Below are 15,069 nucleotides of genomic sequence, written 5' to 3' on the forward strand. Positions count from 1 at the left end.
ACTTAAATATTCATTAAATTATTTATAAATGCATTTGAAATGAAGAATTTATTCACTTATAAACAACTGTGAAAATACTGTGAAGAAATCTAATGATTAAATGTATCTAATTTATAATGATTATAAATGTTATCTAAATATATAATAACCTTAATATTGAGTTGTAAACATAAATTGAAATCCTGTTGACAAATACGTTATAAAACTATTTAAGCAAGATTGTTCGTATTGGAAAGCAATCTGTTAAAAGGTATTGTAAAGCAAATGCTATGATATGCGCACTTAAGAACATAATAAAGAGTTTCGGAATATGTATTGTTGAAATGAAGGGTTAAAAAAAAAAAAAATCTGATAAGTATAATTAAAAGAATTATTCCCCTTACATTTTATAATAACTCAGTTACAAGTTTTAAATAATACTTGAAAAAAAAAAAAAACTTATTTTATTCCCTTTCAGAAATGTTCAGAAAAAGTCAAGTACTATTTAATACCTATTTAATTATTAGGAATTAGTGAAATACTTATTTAAAGTATTTCGCTAATTCCTAATAATTCTCTAATTTAAAATGAACCGAATAGAGCATTAATTATAAATTGACTTGCATTTTTCGATTTAAAAGATGCTTCAGAAGCCAAAAAATCATTTCATATTTAAGAAAGTATTTTAGGAAGAAGCTCTATAAATAGAAAAGAAATAATGCATAATTTTAATATTAATAATACAATAAACTTTGATCTTAATTTTTGTACCTTAACCGAATAAAATCGAATTACCTTAATTTTTTTTTCTAATGTAATTAACGAAAACTTGTGAAAATATTTCATTCAAATTAAACCATTCTGAGAAAACTGTCCTCTGAAAAGTATAGCATTTAATTCCGTTCAGAATGAAATGTTTTTTAAAAATATGTTGTTTTCACATACTTAGGACTCTGAAGTGTTGTAGAAAAAGAAAATATATACATTTATATGTATATTTACGACGTAATTACAAAATATTTACATCCGAACGCGTCAAATCCCATAGAACTCAATGGTAAATGACCCAATGTTTTGGTCACCACGTAGGGATCGCCGGTGCTTCAGAGCAGGGTACGGGAGAAACCTGTTTAGGGCGACTCCATCTTACTTCCTACCTCCATGCGTGGAGGGAGGGGAAGGGGGAACAGAAGAACTTAGACCTACAGGCGTCGGTCCACTGTCGGTGTTTGAAATTGAATGACCGTCATCGGATAAAAAACTAACATCTAGGGAATTGTGAAAATCCGTCAGATTAGTGAGCGCATGAAAACTTTTTTCACATAAAACATCTTTATTAGTGGAAGCTTCCAAATGTAATAAATTCGTCACATATAAAATCTGATAAAGAGAAATCTTTTAATAGAAGTTCTTTATGTTTTGCCAAATCGAAACTGTCCGGGAACGCGGCAAAATTTCGCATTCGCTTTCGCGAAGAATGATCAAAATCGGAATATCCGAGCACGGTATTAAATAATTTAATAACTCGTGTTGTGCCATATTTAAGAGAATTCGCTATCAATGGGATATCACCTAATTTTAGGGCCATAGTTCTTTAAACAGTAAAATAGGACAATATGAATATGAAATAGGGTATGTATGAATGAGAATTAAACAGTATAAACACAGCTTAAAATCGTTATGAACGAATCAGGGGAAAATGGGCCTACCTAACGTCGGGGCAGTCCTTATAATCCAATATATATCTTGGCCAATCCAATGTAATCCAAAATCGAATTTCGATTTAACGTCCAAAATCAGAAGAATGGACAAGTATCATGTAACATCATTCACATATGTCGTCCAGCTTGAAGAATATTAAATCGTCATAAAGGCACGTCTTCATTCACATACGTCGTCTGGCTTGAAGAAGAATATTAAATCGTCATAAAGGCACGTCTTGCTTTTGTTAGCTTTCTGATCGTCTTTAGTGATTTCTGGTGTCTAGGGTTCGATTAACGCATGCACAAAAGGCACTGTCGAGCCCCCAAAATGTGGGGAAAGGCAACGACCTAGTTGATAACACACATTTATTACTATTTACAAATATAGATTACATAAGGATTACAATTAATGAAAATGGTATACGAGCGATCGAGCGACGTCTGCTCCGCTCGCAAGCTAATCCTCGTCTTCTCCCGAAGGCGGGAAACACATGCTGATGCAATGCATACGTCACACAGTAGGGGATTAGGGAATATCATGACATAACATTTCCCACAGTAATGATATCTTATATGTAACTATTAATTTGGATCAAAATTAAAAATATGTAGTTAGTTATTTTTTTTTTTTTTTTTTTTTTCAAAATATTTTATGGAAGCTCAGTTTATACGCATGCTATCAGGGGGATAACTGCCAAGATGGCTGTGTAACAGGCATTTAAAATGGGAAAAAAATGCATAAAGAAGAACGAAAGGCTTCATATTTTTGTTATACATTCAATGAAGATCGCGGTTCTTTGATTCTAGATAGCTATATGACAGTCACAATTTGTTTTAATATGACGTTAGTGATTAACGTTTTATATCTAGTAATTATATACGTAGATACCTATTAAATATCCATATTAGGCTTAGATATCCGTAATAGGAATTATACATTCAATGGTATGCACTAGATAAGTTTAAGATGACTTTGAATACTTATTGCGTATCTGTACCTTAGATATTTGATAGATGTTAAAATATATAAGAATCATTTACCATACGAAAAAAAAAAGAAACTGCATTTTTTTTTTATTTTGTAGAGTTTATTATACAAAAATAATGAAAATTATACAACTAAATTTATTTTCAAATGATTTCAAGAATGTTATGAAGTAACAACACAAAGCATTATTGCAGAAAAAAACCAAATCATCCAAATATTAATTTTTACTTATCCACTTTGAAAAAGAGGAAGATGCTGACGGATAATAGACCCACATTTCTACAATTTTTTCAATAAATGTGCATCATAAACCTATTGAGCAAACATCAAATTGATTTGAGCATATTAGAATGGACTGCCAATACATTTGAAACTTTTACCCTTTCATTATCTTCAAAACTTTCGGGAAAATTAAGGGCCCTAAGAATGTATGATGAATGAATGAACAAACGAAGAAACAAAAAAAGAGGCAGGAATGTTTACATGTATATATACCTCAAATTACATAATATAATGCTGTCATATAATACTTTTGAAATGCATTAACAGTTCAAAACAAATGAATTAATTACATATGAAATTACAGCGTCAGTATTGGTAAAGAAATTTGTTTTTTTACAGAAAGACGTATTTTGTTGTACAGGCGAATGGCTGATAAGAAAAGGACATACTGAGCAAAATGATTAGAATATTTTGCTATTGATAACTCGCCTTCTAAATTCATTATTTTGTTTATTAATTCATAAGTTTGATATTACATTTCTCAGTTAAGCCTTTATTTATCTTAAGATTGAAATCTAGCTGATTAAATCTAATTGAATCTAACAAATAAAAAAAGCGTTTGGCAATGAATAATAGGAGACAATTAGGAATGATTTCACCCGGATTCATTAACTTAGGATCAAATCAAGAAATCGTGTTGACTCGGAATAGAAAGCACAGATCTTACCACTACTGCAAAAATACTTCTTATTCTTCAGTCCAATAGAACCTGAAGTATTGGTTCTTCCAAATAAAAGTTCATTTTTGTTCTAGAATTTGGAAGAATTGGTTAAGCCATTGTCTTAGAAACAGTGCACTAGAAAAGTAAGTTCTCTTAGTATTACTCAAATAAGTTACGGTTATTAAAGAGAATTTTCACCTATTTATAACACTATAGTAATCTGTTGTTGAAAAGTCACAGACATCTTGCTGCAATGGATGAATTGCGTGCGAATCTCTCTTTTTTTACTTTCATAAGCGTCGGCCAAAATAGCCTAATAACTTTACCTAAAAAATTAAATAAAAACACAGAATATATACAATATCTTGTAAAAAAAAAAGGTTTCTTAAGGTTTTTATACCAAAGATTAAAAATGTCTCACAACTTCCAAATTATTTTGAAGTTCGATGACTGAAATCAAGATACTAAGGCACAAATACAACTTGGATAATTTTTCAGTAACATTCACGCTCGATATCAAATTTTCAAAAATGGAAAATCTAAATCATTGACGAAGTAAATCTTTAAAGAAGTTAAAAATATCTAGAATTGCAAAGAAATAAGTTTTAGAATTTTTGTATAAAAAATAATATGTACAATTTATCTTTTTATACAAACTTGATAGAAATCTAAAAAATGAAACTTCAAAATTTGAAAAATTGATAACACTGAAACATATTTCCTGTTCCAAATATATTTGAACGGATATTTAAAATTCTAATTCAGCTATTGATTGGAGTTTTGATTTTGAAAGACATCCTTTCTGGATATACTTTTCCCGTATCAAGGAAATATTCTTGCAAGTTTTCCCTCCGAAAAGTTAAAATTCCATGTATTCCCACCATATTTTCAAATACAGAGCGATGTGCTTCACAGGCATGTATTTCCAATGAGCTGTTTGTCCATTAAAGGAATTTCTTGTCTTTTAAGCGATTCACAACAGCATCTGAGTATATGCAAGATTCTGCATTATGTCTATCCTTCAAAAATTCACTCTTCACAGCCACTTGGATCCAGAGCGTAAACGCAGATCGTCCAAAGAGTTTATATGTATTTTCCGAGCATACTCCAACGATGGATTATGTTGTGGAAGTGAGAAACACATCCCTGAGTTAAGAACTGGAATTTCTGTAACTTGAACAGCTAACTCGATGGTGCGAGAGAAATCTGAAAAAGAAATGTCTATTAAGAACCAGTGATTTTCAACAGAGAATTTTCAAACATATTTAAAATCATCAATCAAGATTTTAGCTCATTGTCCTTCCAATGTTAAAGCTGACTTTTGATGTCTGTTTAAACTATTTGGGTTTTTCTTAGTAATAAAATTTTCAGAAATTTATGACAGCTTGAAAAATTCGCAGACAAGCAGCAAAAAGCCGAAAAAGTTGAGAAAAAATTAATGCATTAAAAATAAGTAAAATATACAAAAATGTACAGAAAATCTTAACTTTTGATGTCTGAATCTGTAATATGGCTTTATTGTTTTTAAGATGCCAGTATTGCGGATTAACTTTTATATTAATAAATATATAACGGCAACGTGTTCCCTCTTTTATATCAGCGCAATCACTTTGGTGCAGTTTGGCGACTTTTTGCAGAAATAAAGATAATTCGGTGAATTTTTCGGATTGCAACTTACAACTGATATGGTTGCATAAAGAACTGTTATGCGAATGGTTGTCACAGTTGGGCGACTTCTGGAAATTTGGCGAATTCTACTAAGGTGGTTGCTATAATACGCAAGTACCTTTCTTACCATTTTTTCAGAAGCATTTTTCATTTAACCTACCGTATTGTAGGTAAGGCACCAACAAAGTTTTAGAATTTAATTAGAATCTTATTGAAGCTGCAATAATAACTCAGTGCTCACTAACTCAGTGCTCTCTAGCACATCTCATCTTGCTTGCATTAAAGTATCTTTCGTTTACCAAAAGAAATTTGAATGTAATTATTTGCTTTATTTTATGCAGCCAATAACGATTGTTGTGTATTTAGTGATCAAGCAGAGAGAAGCAAAGGTTTTTTTTCTCTCTGTTTGATCACCAAATACGTAACAACCGTTATTGGCTGCATAAAATAAGGCAAATAATTACATTCAAATTTTTGAATTCTTTGCATATTGGCCACTTCTGGCAAGCATTTTATTGTAAACAAGTATCACTGTTCACCTGTAAAATACTTTCCTGTTTTCTGAAAGAAAATCTCACCTTATTTTATGAGCGTTTCAGAAATTCAAGCGTAACAATGAGACCAAAGAGAGTTTAAAAAGCTGATTTCTAGAAAGTAATCCAGAAGATTTATGAAATGTTCTAAGAAATACACTGCTGGCCACTAAAACTACAATACCAGGAAGGAATGATCCGACGACCGTCAAAATCACATGGAAAAAAAAAAAAAAAAAAAAAAAAAAAAAAAAATGGCCTATGCAAATGATTAGTATTTCAGCTCAAGACGACGCAGGAGGCAGAAACGAAATCTGAAGCACTGCATAAAAGAAAAGTTGTGTAGTGAATTTCTCATTCGAAAGTGCTTTGTAAGGTTGGAGTGTGCTCAGAATATTGTGTTATGCCTCGAATAAGAACTGGAGTGTCTGGAGTGTCCGAGAAGATCGCACGTCGCCTGCTTTCATTGGATATCGGCATAGGGGCCCTGCACCTGTTATGATGGTTTGGGTAGCCATTTGGTACACGACACGCACACCCCTAGTTTGGATCGACGATAACTTGAACGCAGATTACATTTCTGACATCTCACGTCCAGTGGTTGTGCCCTATCTTCGAGGCCCCCAAACGCCAAGATAATACTAAACCACATGTTGCACGCCGTGTTCTGACCTTCCTCGATACACAGGGTATTCGATTGCTGCCCTGTCCTGCACGGTTTCCAGATCTGTCACCCAACATCTGGTCATGGGTTGCTGAGAGACTGGCCCGCCATCCCTCCCCAGCTAATATGGTTGGTGAAGTGTGACATAGACTTGATGCAGCATGGAATGAGTTGCCCATTTCTGTCATCCAAGCCCAGTCTGACTCCCTGCCTAGTGGGGTAAGGGCCATTTTAGCTGCCAGGTGGGGCAGCTGTTTCTACTAATTTTGCACCCCTGTAAACCTCCAAAATGCTTACAAATTTAATCATTTTGTCTTCATGCCATACTGTTTAAGTGCAATAAATATGTTTTTTTGTATTTGCTTCCCTCCATGGTGTTGCAATTTTAATGGCCAGCAGTGTATATAGCACCACAAGCAATTTATTCACAAAGCTAAAAAGCGAGTACGATGTTTTCTTCAGATCTTGATTTTATATATAAAATGAGTTCTGAAAATTTCCAGACACATCATACGGGGGAAAGTGCATTTAACATTGAGTAAATAGGTGTCTCCGTAATTTGGCAAGATATCGCGAAACTGGCAACGATTTTGGCGGCTTATTTTGTCGCCAAACTTGGCGATCTTCTGTAATTTCGAGAAGCAGAAAGCAGAGCTGTATGTGTAGTAAAGCGTCATCACTTCAATGAGGAAACTTGCTCTTCGAAGCGATCGCAGCGCTCGTAATGGTTGCTCTGTGGAAACACAATCAGTAAAACTGCGCATGCTCCTTTTCTTTTCAGTCATTATATATTCAATCTGAATTTTTTTTACTCCTTTGCCGGCCACAGCTCTGAATCAGCTTTGTCCAAAATGACGTACCAATACTGCCGCTATTAAAGGTTGCATGAGCAGGAAGTTTTTGTCAAAATCAGATGGAATGAATGTCTACAGATTTCTTATTAGAAGAGCAAATGTTAGTACTTGATTATTTTACACTTTTGTTACTTGTAAACGGATTAGAAATGAGATTATTTTATATTTAAACGTCAGAATATTTTTATCCTGCATGGCATATTTTATATATGACCCTGTGTGTCCATTAAATCTATTGGTTTACCATACACTGCAGAAAAACTCATATGATTTACAGTAAGCATTTTATCAGAAAAGTTTAATCTTACAGAGGGTGACTTGCATTAAAAATGAGCATTTCAGTAATATTTTTTATTTAATTTATGTAGTAAATTTTTAATGAAAAATGGTTTTAAATACTGAATCATTTAACACTTTAATGCATATTTTCCAGCTGTTACTGTTATTTGCCATAAAAAATTAAGAAGTCGTTGTCTCAAAACTGGTACTTTTGAGAACGAAATTTTTTAAGAATAAAATTGCTCAAAAAATTATGAAAAGTTTCCTCATAATGCACCTATGCTATATTTACCAAAAAATAAAATGATCCAAATAGTTTCTCTGAAAATCCTCTAAAATATTAATTATTGACAAAATGAGGGAATGACAAATTACTTTTAAAATGATGATCACTCATGAGACATTAGTAGCATGAAAATGGGCGTTCCGCGGCAGAAGGAGCTGAGGGCGTGGTCAATAACGTCACACAGAGGGCGGGGCCAAAGGCAACGTCATCACACCAAAGGGGCGTGGTTTCGAGTGGAGTTGAGTTGTTGGTAGACTGCTGGTTGAGTTGTAGACCTCCTGCTTTTCATTTAAAGTTAGTTTTTTTTTAATTGGCAACGGGAAATATTTTCTGCATCTTAATTTTGATGAAATGGCGATGCTGCCCTCTATTAATGAAAAAGTGAATGATATGTTTTAGAAATATATTTTTACGTCTGGTGTTAAAATTATTCAATGCGCGACTCTGAAAACAATGTAAAAGAAACAAATATAAAAAAAAGACTTTCCTTTAATGATAGTTCATCATGTCATGAAAATGAAACTACAAGATAATTCTTTTTTATTACTCAATTTTATTCTGATACATTTATCCTTTCTAGTTTTTCATGAAACTTTAACTTATTTCTCAGGTTTTCTGTTCATAATAACATATTCATTTACTGTCATATTTTTTTAATACTTAACGTTTCTAATTTGTAATATTTTATTTAATTTCCACATACTATTTTTTTCCCACCTTTCATAAATTTCAGCATACCCTGATTTTTAACTTATATGTTATATTTCACAAACGTTCCCACACATGCTGTTTATTTGTTACATTACTTAATTTTAGATGCAATTTCACACTTTTTTTAACGTTATAATGTTCAATATATTCTGAATTTTAACTTCATTTACTTTTTTTAAAGCATTCTAGTATTCTATACACACTTTAACTTAGTGGTATGAAATTGTATTTAAAAAGAAACGTTTATTTTTCGTGATCTTAGTTCTTTTACTAAATTTTCTACAGAATTTCTAATTTCTTTCATGTGTTTAACAATATCTTCCTTACATTACCGAATATTTTTTTAAAAAACTTATGTCTATAACTTTTAATTGCTTTTCTTACGTTCATGATTTCCCTTCTGTGTTTATATTTCTTAATTCTAGTTTAACTTATTTATTATAACGTTTTTATTTCTGTCTCATCACTCGTAATTCCAACATTTTATCCCTTTTTATTCATTTTAACGATATGGATTGTTTTCATTTACTCCATATTCAAATATTTCCTTACAATTTTTATAATACTTGTTTTATTCCTCGATCATAATAGATCATCTACAGGTTTTACTCAGAAATTTCCATTCACAACTTTACAGTTTAATACCATTTATATCTAAATGTATTTCTTTCTCATATAGTTTTATGGTCTTCAAAGTTTCTAACATCATATTTAGTTTTAAATCCCGATTACCTTTAAGTGTGTTGATAATTTTCATTTCTAATTTTACAACCACGTTCAGTGTTTCATCCACACATACCAAAATATTTCTTACATTTTCTGATATTTAGTCTATGTCATATTTCAGTACTTCAAATGAATTTACACTGCTCACACTATAATTTTTTCATGTTTTAGAGACACTAACTATACTAATTTTACTATTTTTCCTGCACTAATTGCACCTATGTCAGCACTCATGATAAACTAGCAATTGTTTTGCATCACATGCATAAAGAAATTCTTAAAACCAACTTTTTCAATATCGTACTCAAATTACTGTTTTCCAGATGGGAATTACCAGTATTCTTTGGTTTTACTCTGTTACATCTTTTTAAATTTTAACATCTTACTTTTAATTCTAAGTTACATCTTTTAAACAGTTTTTTCTTTTAATGATAGCCTTACCTTATTTGTTCAAATTAATTCTTTCATTCACCTTCTTTGCTACCTTTCAGTACCTTCATAATTCACTATGCAAACGCAATGTTTTTCACTGACATTCTGTTTAATAATACCACAAGTTTCCTTAATTGACAAAAAGCGAATTATTTCTCATTTCAAAATAGAACTACTATATTTTTGCACAAACATTACCTTTATCCATTCAAGCCACCCCTTAACCTGTAACTGACGTAGCGATAGGAAAGGAGATTCTTATCATATGCTCTTTCGACATTTGAGGTTTCTAGAACTTCTTTGACAAGTATATCAATACCATCAGAAAATATACTTAACACTTTTACCCAGTTTAAAGGCAACATACTGTTATAAGAATGGTTTTAGTTAAATTTCTAACACAAATAAACGCATTTTGTGCTAAATAGGCATAAACATTTAGATTCAGAATATTTCTTTTTAATCCGATGTAAGACTTGAATTTCATTCATGATACGGATTGTCTCTTGATTTTCTTTTTGTTTACCTTATACTAATAGAAAATTTTTATTTTACAAGTTCAGCTTTTAATGAAATAGAAATAAAAACTACGATACACCTGCTGTTTTTAAGAAAAGGAACTTTGATATATTTCTGGAAATGTAAATGCTTTTAGAGTTTTCTTTCAATAACGTTGATTTTCATTACTTTACTAACTTGAATAATTCTCTTATTAGCTAATATGAATGAAAGAAGATTGTCAAAAATGTGACACAGTATAATTCTTACGAACATACGTACCTTTACCAGCGTACAGATATTACCGATTGAAATGAAGAAAGATACAGATATTTTACTCCAATCTACATTAAATTAAAAAAAAATATTTAAACTTTCATACATTCCAAAGAATAAACGAAAACTCAATAGATATTGTCATGTTTGTATATATGAGATAAACGTTTTATGAATGGTATTTAAAGTAATGCTTAGAACTTCATAAAAGCGAACATTCACTATGTTAATACACATATCATCAGTTATTTACATTAATCAATGTAATATTAATCATTACATATACTATATGCATATATATTTAAAGTTTAATTGTCTTACAATTGAATAATTAACTATTGAGAGAAAGAGGTTCATATCTTACACTATTTGATTCACATGGAACAAATTTTTCCATCAACCACATTGAACCACGTTTATTAAATTCGCCAAAGCTCTTTTATTTCTGCATTTTCACACTTACGACACATTTTAAATGTAACTATTGATTACCATTTCAAACACCGATATCATAACTCAGTGTAAAACTACATCATAACTCATTTTTTCCCTACTAACTACAATTTTATTTATTTAAGTAGTACATCTAAGACATGATCATTTTCTATGTTCTAGCAAATCGATTCAATTGCGAACATACTATTAAGACTTGCGATTTTAGAAGACTTGCATGTATTAACGATATCAACGTTTCTTCGTTTTTGTAAGATTCGTATCAAACCATGTCGCATTCGAATGTGGTGTAAGAGATCACTTTTTCTTTTAAACACTTGTAAACAATAGATGCAATTTATAAGAAGAGAAGTATCATGCTGTTTCAAAACATCATCATCAGCATATTTCTGTTTCTTTTGACACCGGCAACATTTAAAAAAAAGTTTCGTGAGATATTCTTCAAATTCTGTTTTACTTGAAAAAATGTCCGAACTTTCAATACGATGTAAAGTTTCATATTGTTTTAAATTCTTATGCTCACTAAATATTTTTTATCGCGATTTACTCTTAAAAGTAACTTTATAAGTTTTCATATCCTTTTTACATGAAAAGAACTTGTGATTATTCACTACAAAATTCTAAGGCGACTTTTCAAACTACAAACTTAAATTTCTTAGGACATACACTACATCTGATGTTTCTTTCATGAGATTTCAAATATCTCTTCAGATTACTCGTATTCAAGAAACCTTACAAATATATCACATAAGTTCAGCGAATAATCGCTTCATAAACTCTTAAATTTTCAACACGAATGAATCACTTGAAGCATATACTGCACTGTAAACATACAATACTTAAAAAAATTGTTATAAAAAATAAAAATACATTCATTTCACCAAGAAGCTTTTCTATTTAAATACATTTATTTATTTCCAAAGAACAAGTTTCTGTATTATACATAAAATATACTTAGAATTTTCTTTCATTAGTTAATATCAAATTAACAACAATATCCATTTACTGATATTTGATATACATGTTTGCTTTAAAATTAAAACTAAAATTTCAATATATTTCTATTAAAAAAAACACAAGGAAAAAAAAATACTCATAACATCAACCAAAGACAGAAATTTAAATAGAATAGCTGTACTTATATTAGTGCATTTTTATAATCTTCATAACATTTCGATTCAAAAAACCTATTACAAAATAAATGAAACATTTTTTTCTGCCTTAAAGAAGCTCTTATATTTTTAAAATTAATACATAAAAATATATCTTCCCCAATATATTTAATTCTATCCTCAACACTTATTATAATGCAATCATGTCTTGTTTGTGAAGGATGATTTACAATACAACCTTCGCATTTAAATAGTTTTTTAATCACTGAATTTAATTCAGTTTTGATAGAGTTTATGAGTTCTTTAAAAAGTTCATCATCATCACTTACCATATCCGAACAATTGTTTTTACATTTGATTTGCAACGGTAAAATAATTTCAAAAATACTTTTATATAAAGTATTAGATACATCAGGAATAATTTCTTTCAATTTTTTTAAAATATCACAGTTTACTTTTAGGTATGTAGGTTTTAGTTTAAAAGAATTTTCATCTTGTTTAAAAACTTGTTGAAAAATACACTCACCTTCTTTGTTGAAAACTACCAACTCATTATTGCAAATGATGCTGGCAGTCGTATAGACAAGATTAAATTCATATATTTTTGAGGAAAATTCTTGCCATGTTGCAGGAGTTATAACAACACCGCGTGTAGTAGGGTATAATATTTTATTTTGTTCCACACATTCACGTAGATGAATGTTCATTCTGTTTTCAAACTGATTTATGGACACAAAATATCCCCAACCAAGAGTCCACTGTGCAATCAACTTCGAACTTTCTTTTTTCTGTTCTCGATTATTCGGCATGAAGATATTTTCAGGAACAGACTTCATATAGTGGGCAAACCAGTCATCCTCTGGAAGTTCATCCTCATTATCTTCCAAGCGTCGTTTTTTAATTTTCGAAATTTTTATGTTTCGGAATGTGATACTAAGTCTAGGATCTTTAACGTCAGGTTGAGAGGGTATTCCGTGCATCCAAAATTGATTCGTTGGGGGTTTCATTACAAGGAGAGTTCCATGAGTTAAGTCCACGCTTCGAGATGTGAAATTTCGCCTGGTAAATACCATTTGACGTTTTGCACCTAAACTGATGATAGGTATATCACTTTCAGGTTCGAGACAAGTTTCATTGTCTTTATGCGTTGAAATTTTCGCCACTCCGTCAGGATAATAGTTCAATAAAGCAAAATTATATTTTTTGCCAGTTATCGTTTCAACATAATCTTTTACATTTAGAAGAGTTTGAGTCCATGGTTCTGCACAAATGCTCGTTCCAGAGAATTCGTAACTAAGTCCTTCATCACCAAAACCGAGTACTTTTCTTCGTGGAACATACTGAGTCCCATTAATTTCAAAACTAATATTTTTAAAATCATAATTTGATAGTTCATCTAGCAAAATATCAGCTTCATTTCGTGAATAAAATTCTTCGTATAATTCCACATTTAACTCTGTATCACATATATTCCTCATATTCGCTTCTGAATCTAACGACAATTCTGAATGATATAGAAATACGTAGCATTCTTAAATAGCAAAAATTATCTAAAACATACATTAACGAAATGATTTCATCAACACTTATCGTAATACATTCTTGTCTTGTCTTGTTTGTGATGTATTGTTGCTATTCCAAGTTTGACAATACATACAGAAGTGAAGGAAGACCCTTGATAAGTGCTGCACGTTACAGAAGTGAAGGAAGATCCTTGATAAGCGCTGTAGACTTCACGTTATCATGATAACGTGCAGCACTCATCAAGGGTCTTCCTTCACTTCTGTATGTATTGTCAAACTTGGAATAGCAACAACAACCTTAAGATAATACATTCTTTCGCGTATGATTATCAGAGTTTTAGAAATTTTCCATTACTCTATCATGATAAGTGGATGATGCTTTTAAGATTCTCCTTATGCATATATGTAATATCGAGGTTCAGAATAACATTAGGACACTATAACTCTTTCCCACTATCCTATCATGATTATTTTTACACATATGACGCCGGAAAGACTGGCTTCACAAACAAGACATGACAAGAATGTATTACGATAAGTGTTGATGAAATCATTTCGTTAATGTATTTAATAGATAATTTTTGCTATTTAAGAAAGCTACGTATCTCTATATCATTCAGAATTGTCGTTAGATTCAAAAGCGAATATGAGGAATATATGTGATACAGAGTTAAATGTGGAATTATACGAAGAATTTTATTCAAGAAATGAAGCTGATATTTTGCTAGATGAACTAACAAATTATGATTTTAAAAATATTAGTTTTGAAATTAATGGGACTCAGTATGTTCCACAAAGAAAGGTACTCGGTTTTGGTGATGAAGGACTTAGTTACGAATTCTCTGGAACGAGCATTTGTGCAGAACCATGGACTCAAACTCTTCTAAATGTAAAAGATTATGTTGAAACGATAACTGGCAAAAAATATAATTTTGCTTTATTGAACTATTATCCTGACGGAGTGGCGAAAATTTCAACGCATAAAGACAACGAAACTTGTCTCGAACCTGAAAGTGATATACCTATCATCAGTTTAGGTGCAAAACGTCAAATGGTATTTACCAGGCGAAATTTCACATCTCGAAGCGTGGACTTAACTCATGGAACTCTCCTTGTAATGAAACCCCCAACGAATCAATTTTGGATGCACGGAATACCCTCTCAACCTGACGTTAAAGATCCTAGAATTAGTATCACATTCCGAAACATAAAAATTTCGAAAATTAAAAAACGACGCTTGGAAGATAATGAGGATGAACTTCCAGAGGATGACTGGTTTGCCCACTATATGAAGTCTGTTCCTGAAAATATCTTCATGCCGAATAATCGAGAACAGAAAAAAGAAAGTTCGAAGTTGATTGCACAGTGCACTCTTGGTTGGGGATATTTTGTGTCCATAAATCAGTTTGAAAACAGAATGAACATTCATCTACGTGAATGT

General features: G+C 31.2%; 1 protein-coding gene across 1 annotated transcript in view; it reads right to left on the bottom strand.

Annotated features, from left to right (window-relative positions):
* Nucleotides 1-2,739: 2,739 nt before the first annotated feature.
* LOC118196536 (uncharacterized) overlaps nt 2,740-15,069 on the bottom strand; it is a 248,138-nt gene continuing 235,808 nt past the window's right edge. The window contains exon 9 of the mRNA XM_085816934.1: nt 2,740-4,819. Coding sequence (XP_085673060.1) covers nt 4,796-4,819 — 24 coding nt within the window. The 3' untranslated portion in view covers nt 2,740-4,795. The remainder of the gene's footprint in view (nt 4,820-15,069) is intronic.

The sequence above is a fragment of the Stegodyphus dumicola genome, chromosome 5 (genome assembly GCF_044657685.1).
Source record: "Stegodyphus dumicola isolate Sdum_Otavi_A_Nest chromosome 5, ASM4465768v1".
Taxonomy (NCBI): Eukaryota; Metazoa; Arthropoda; class Arachnida; order Araneae; family Eresidae; genus Stegodyphus; species Stegodyphus dumicola.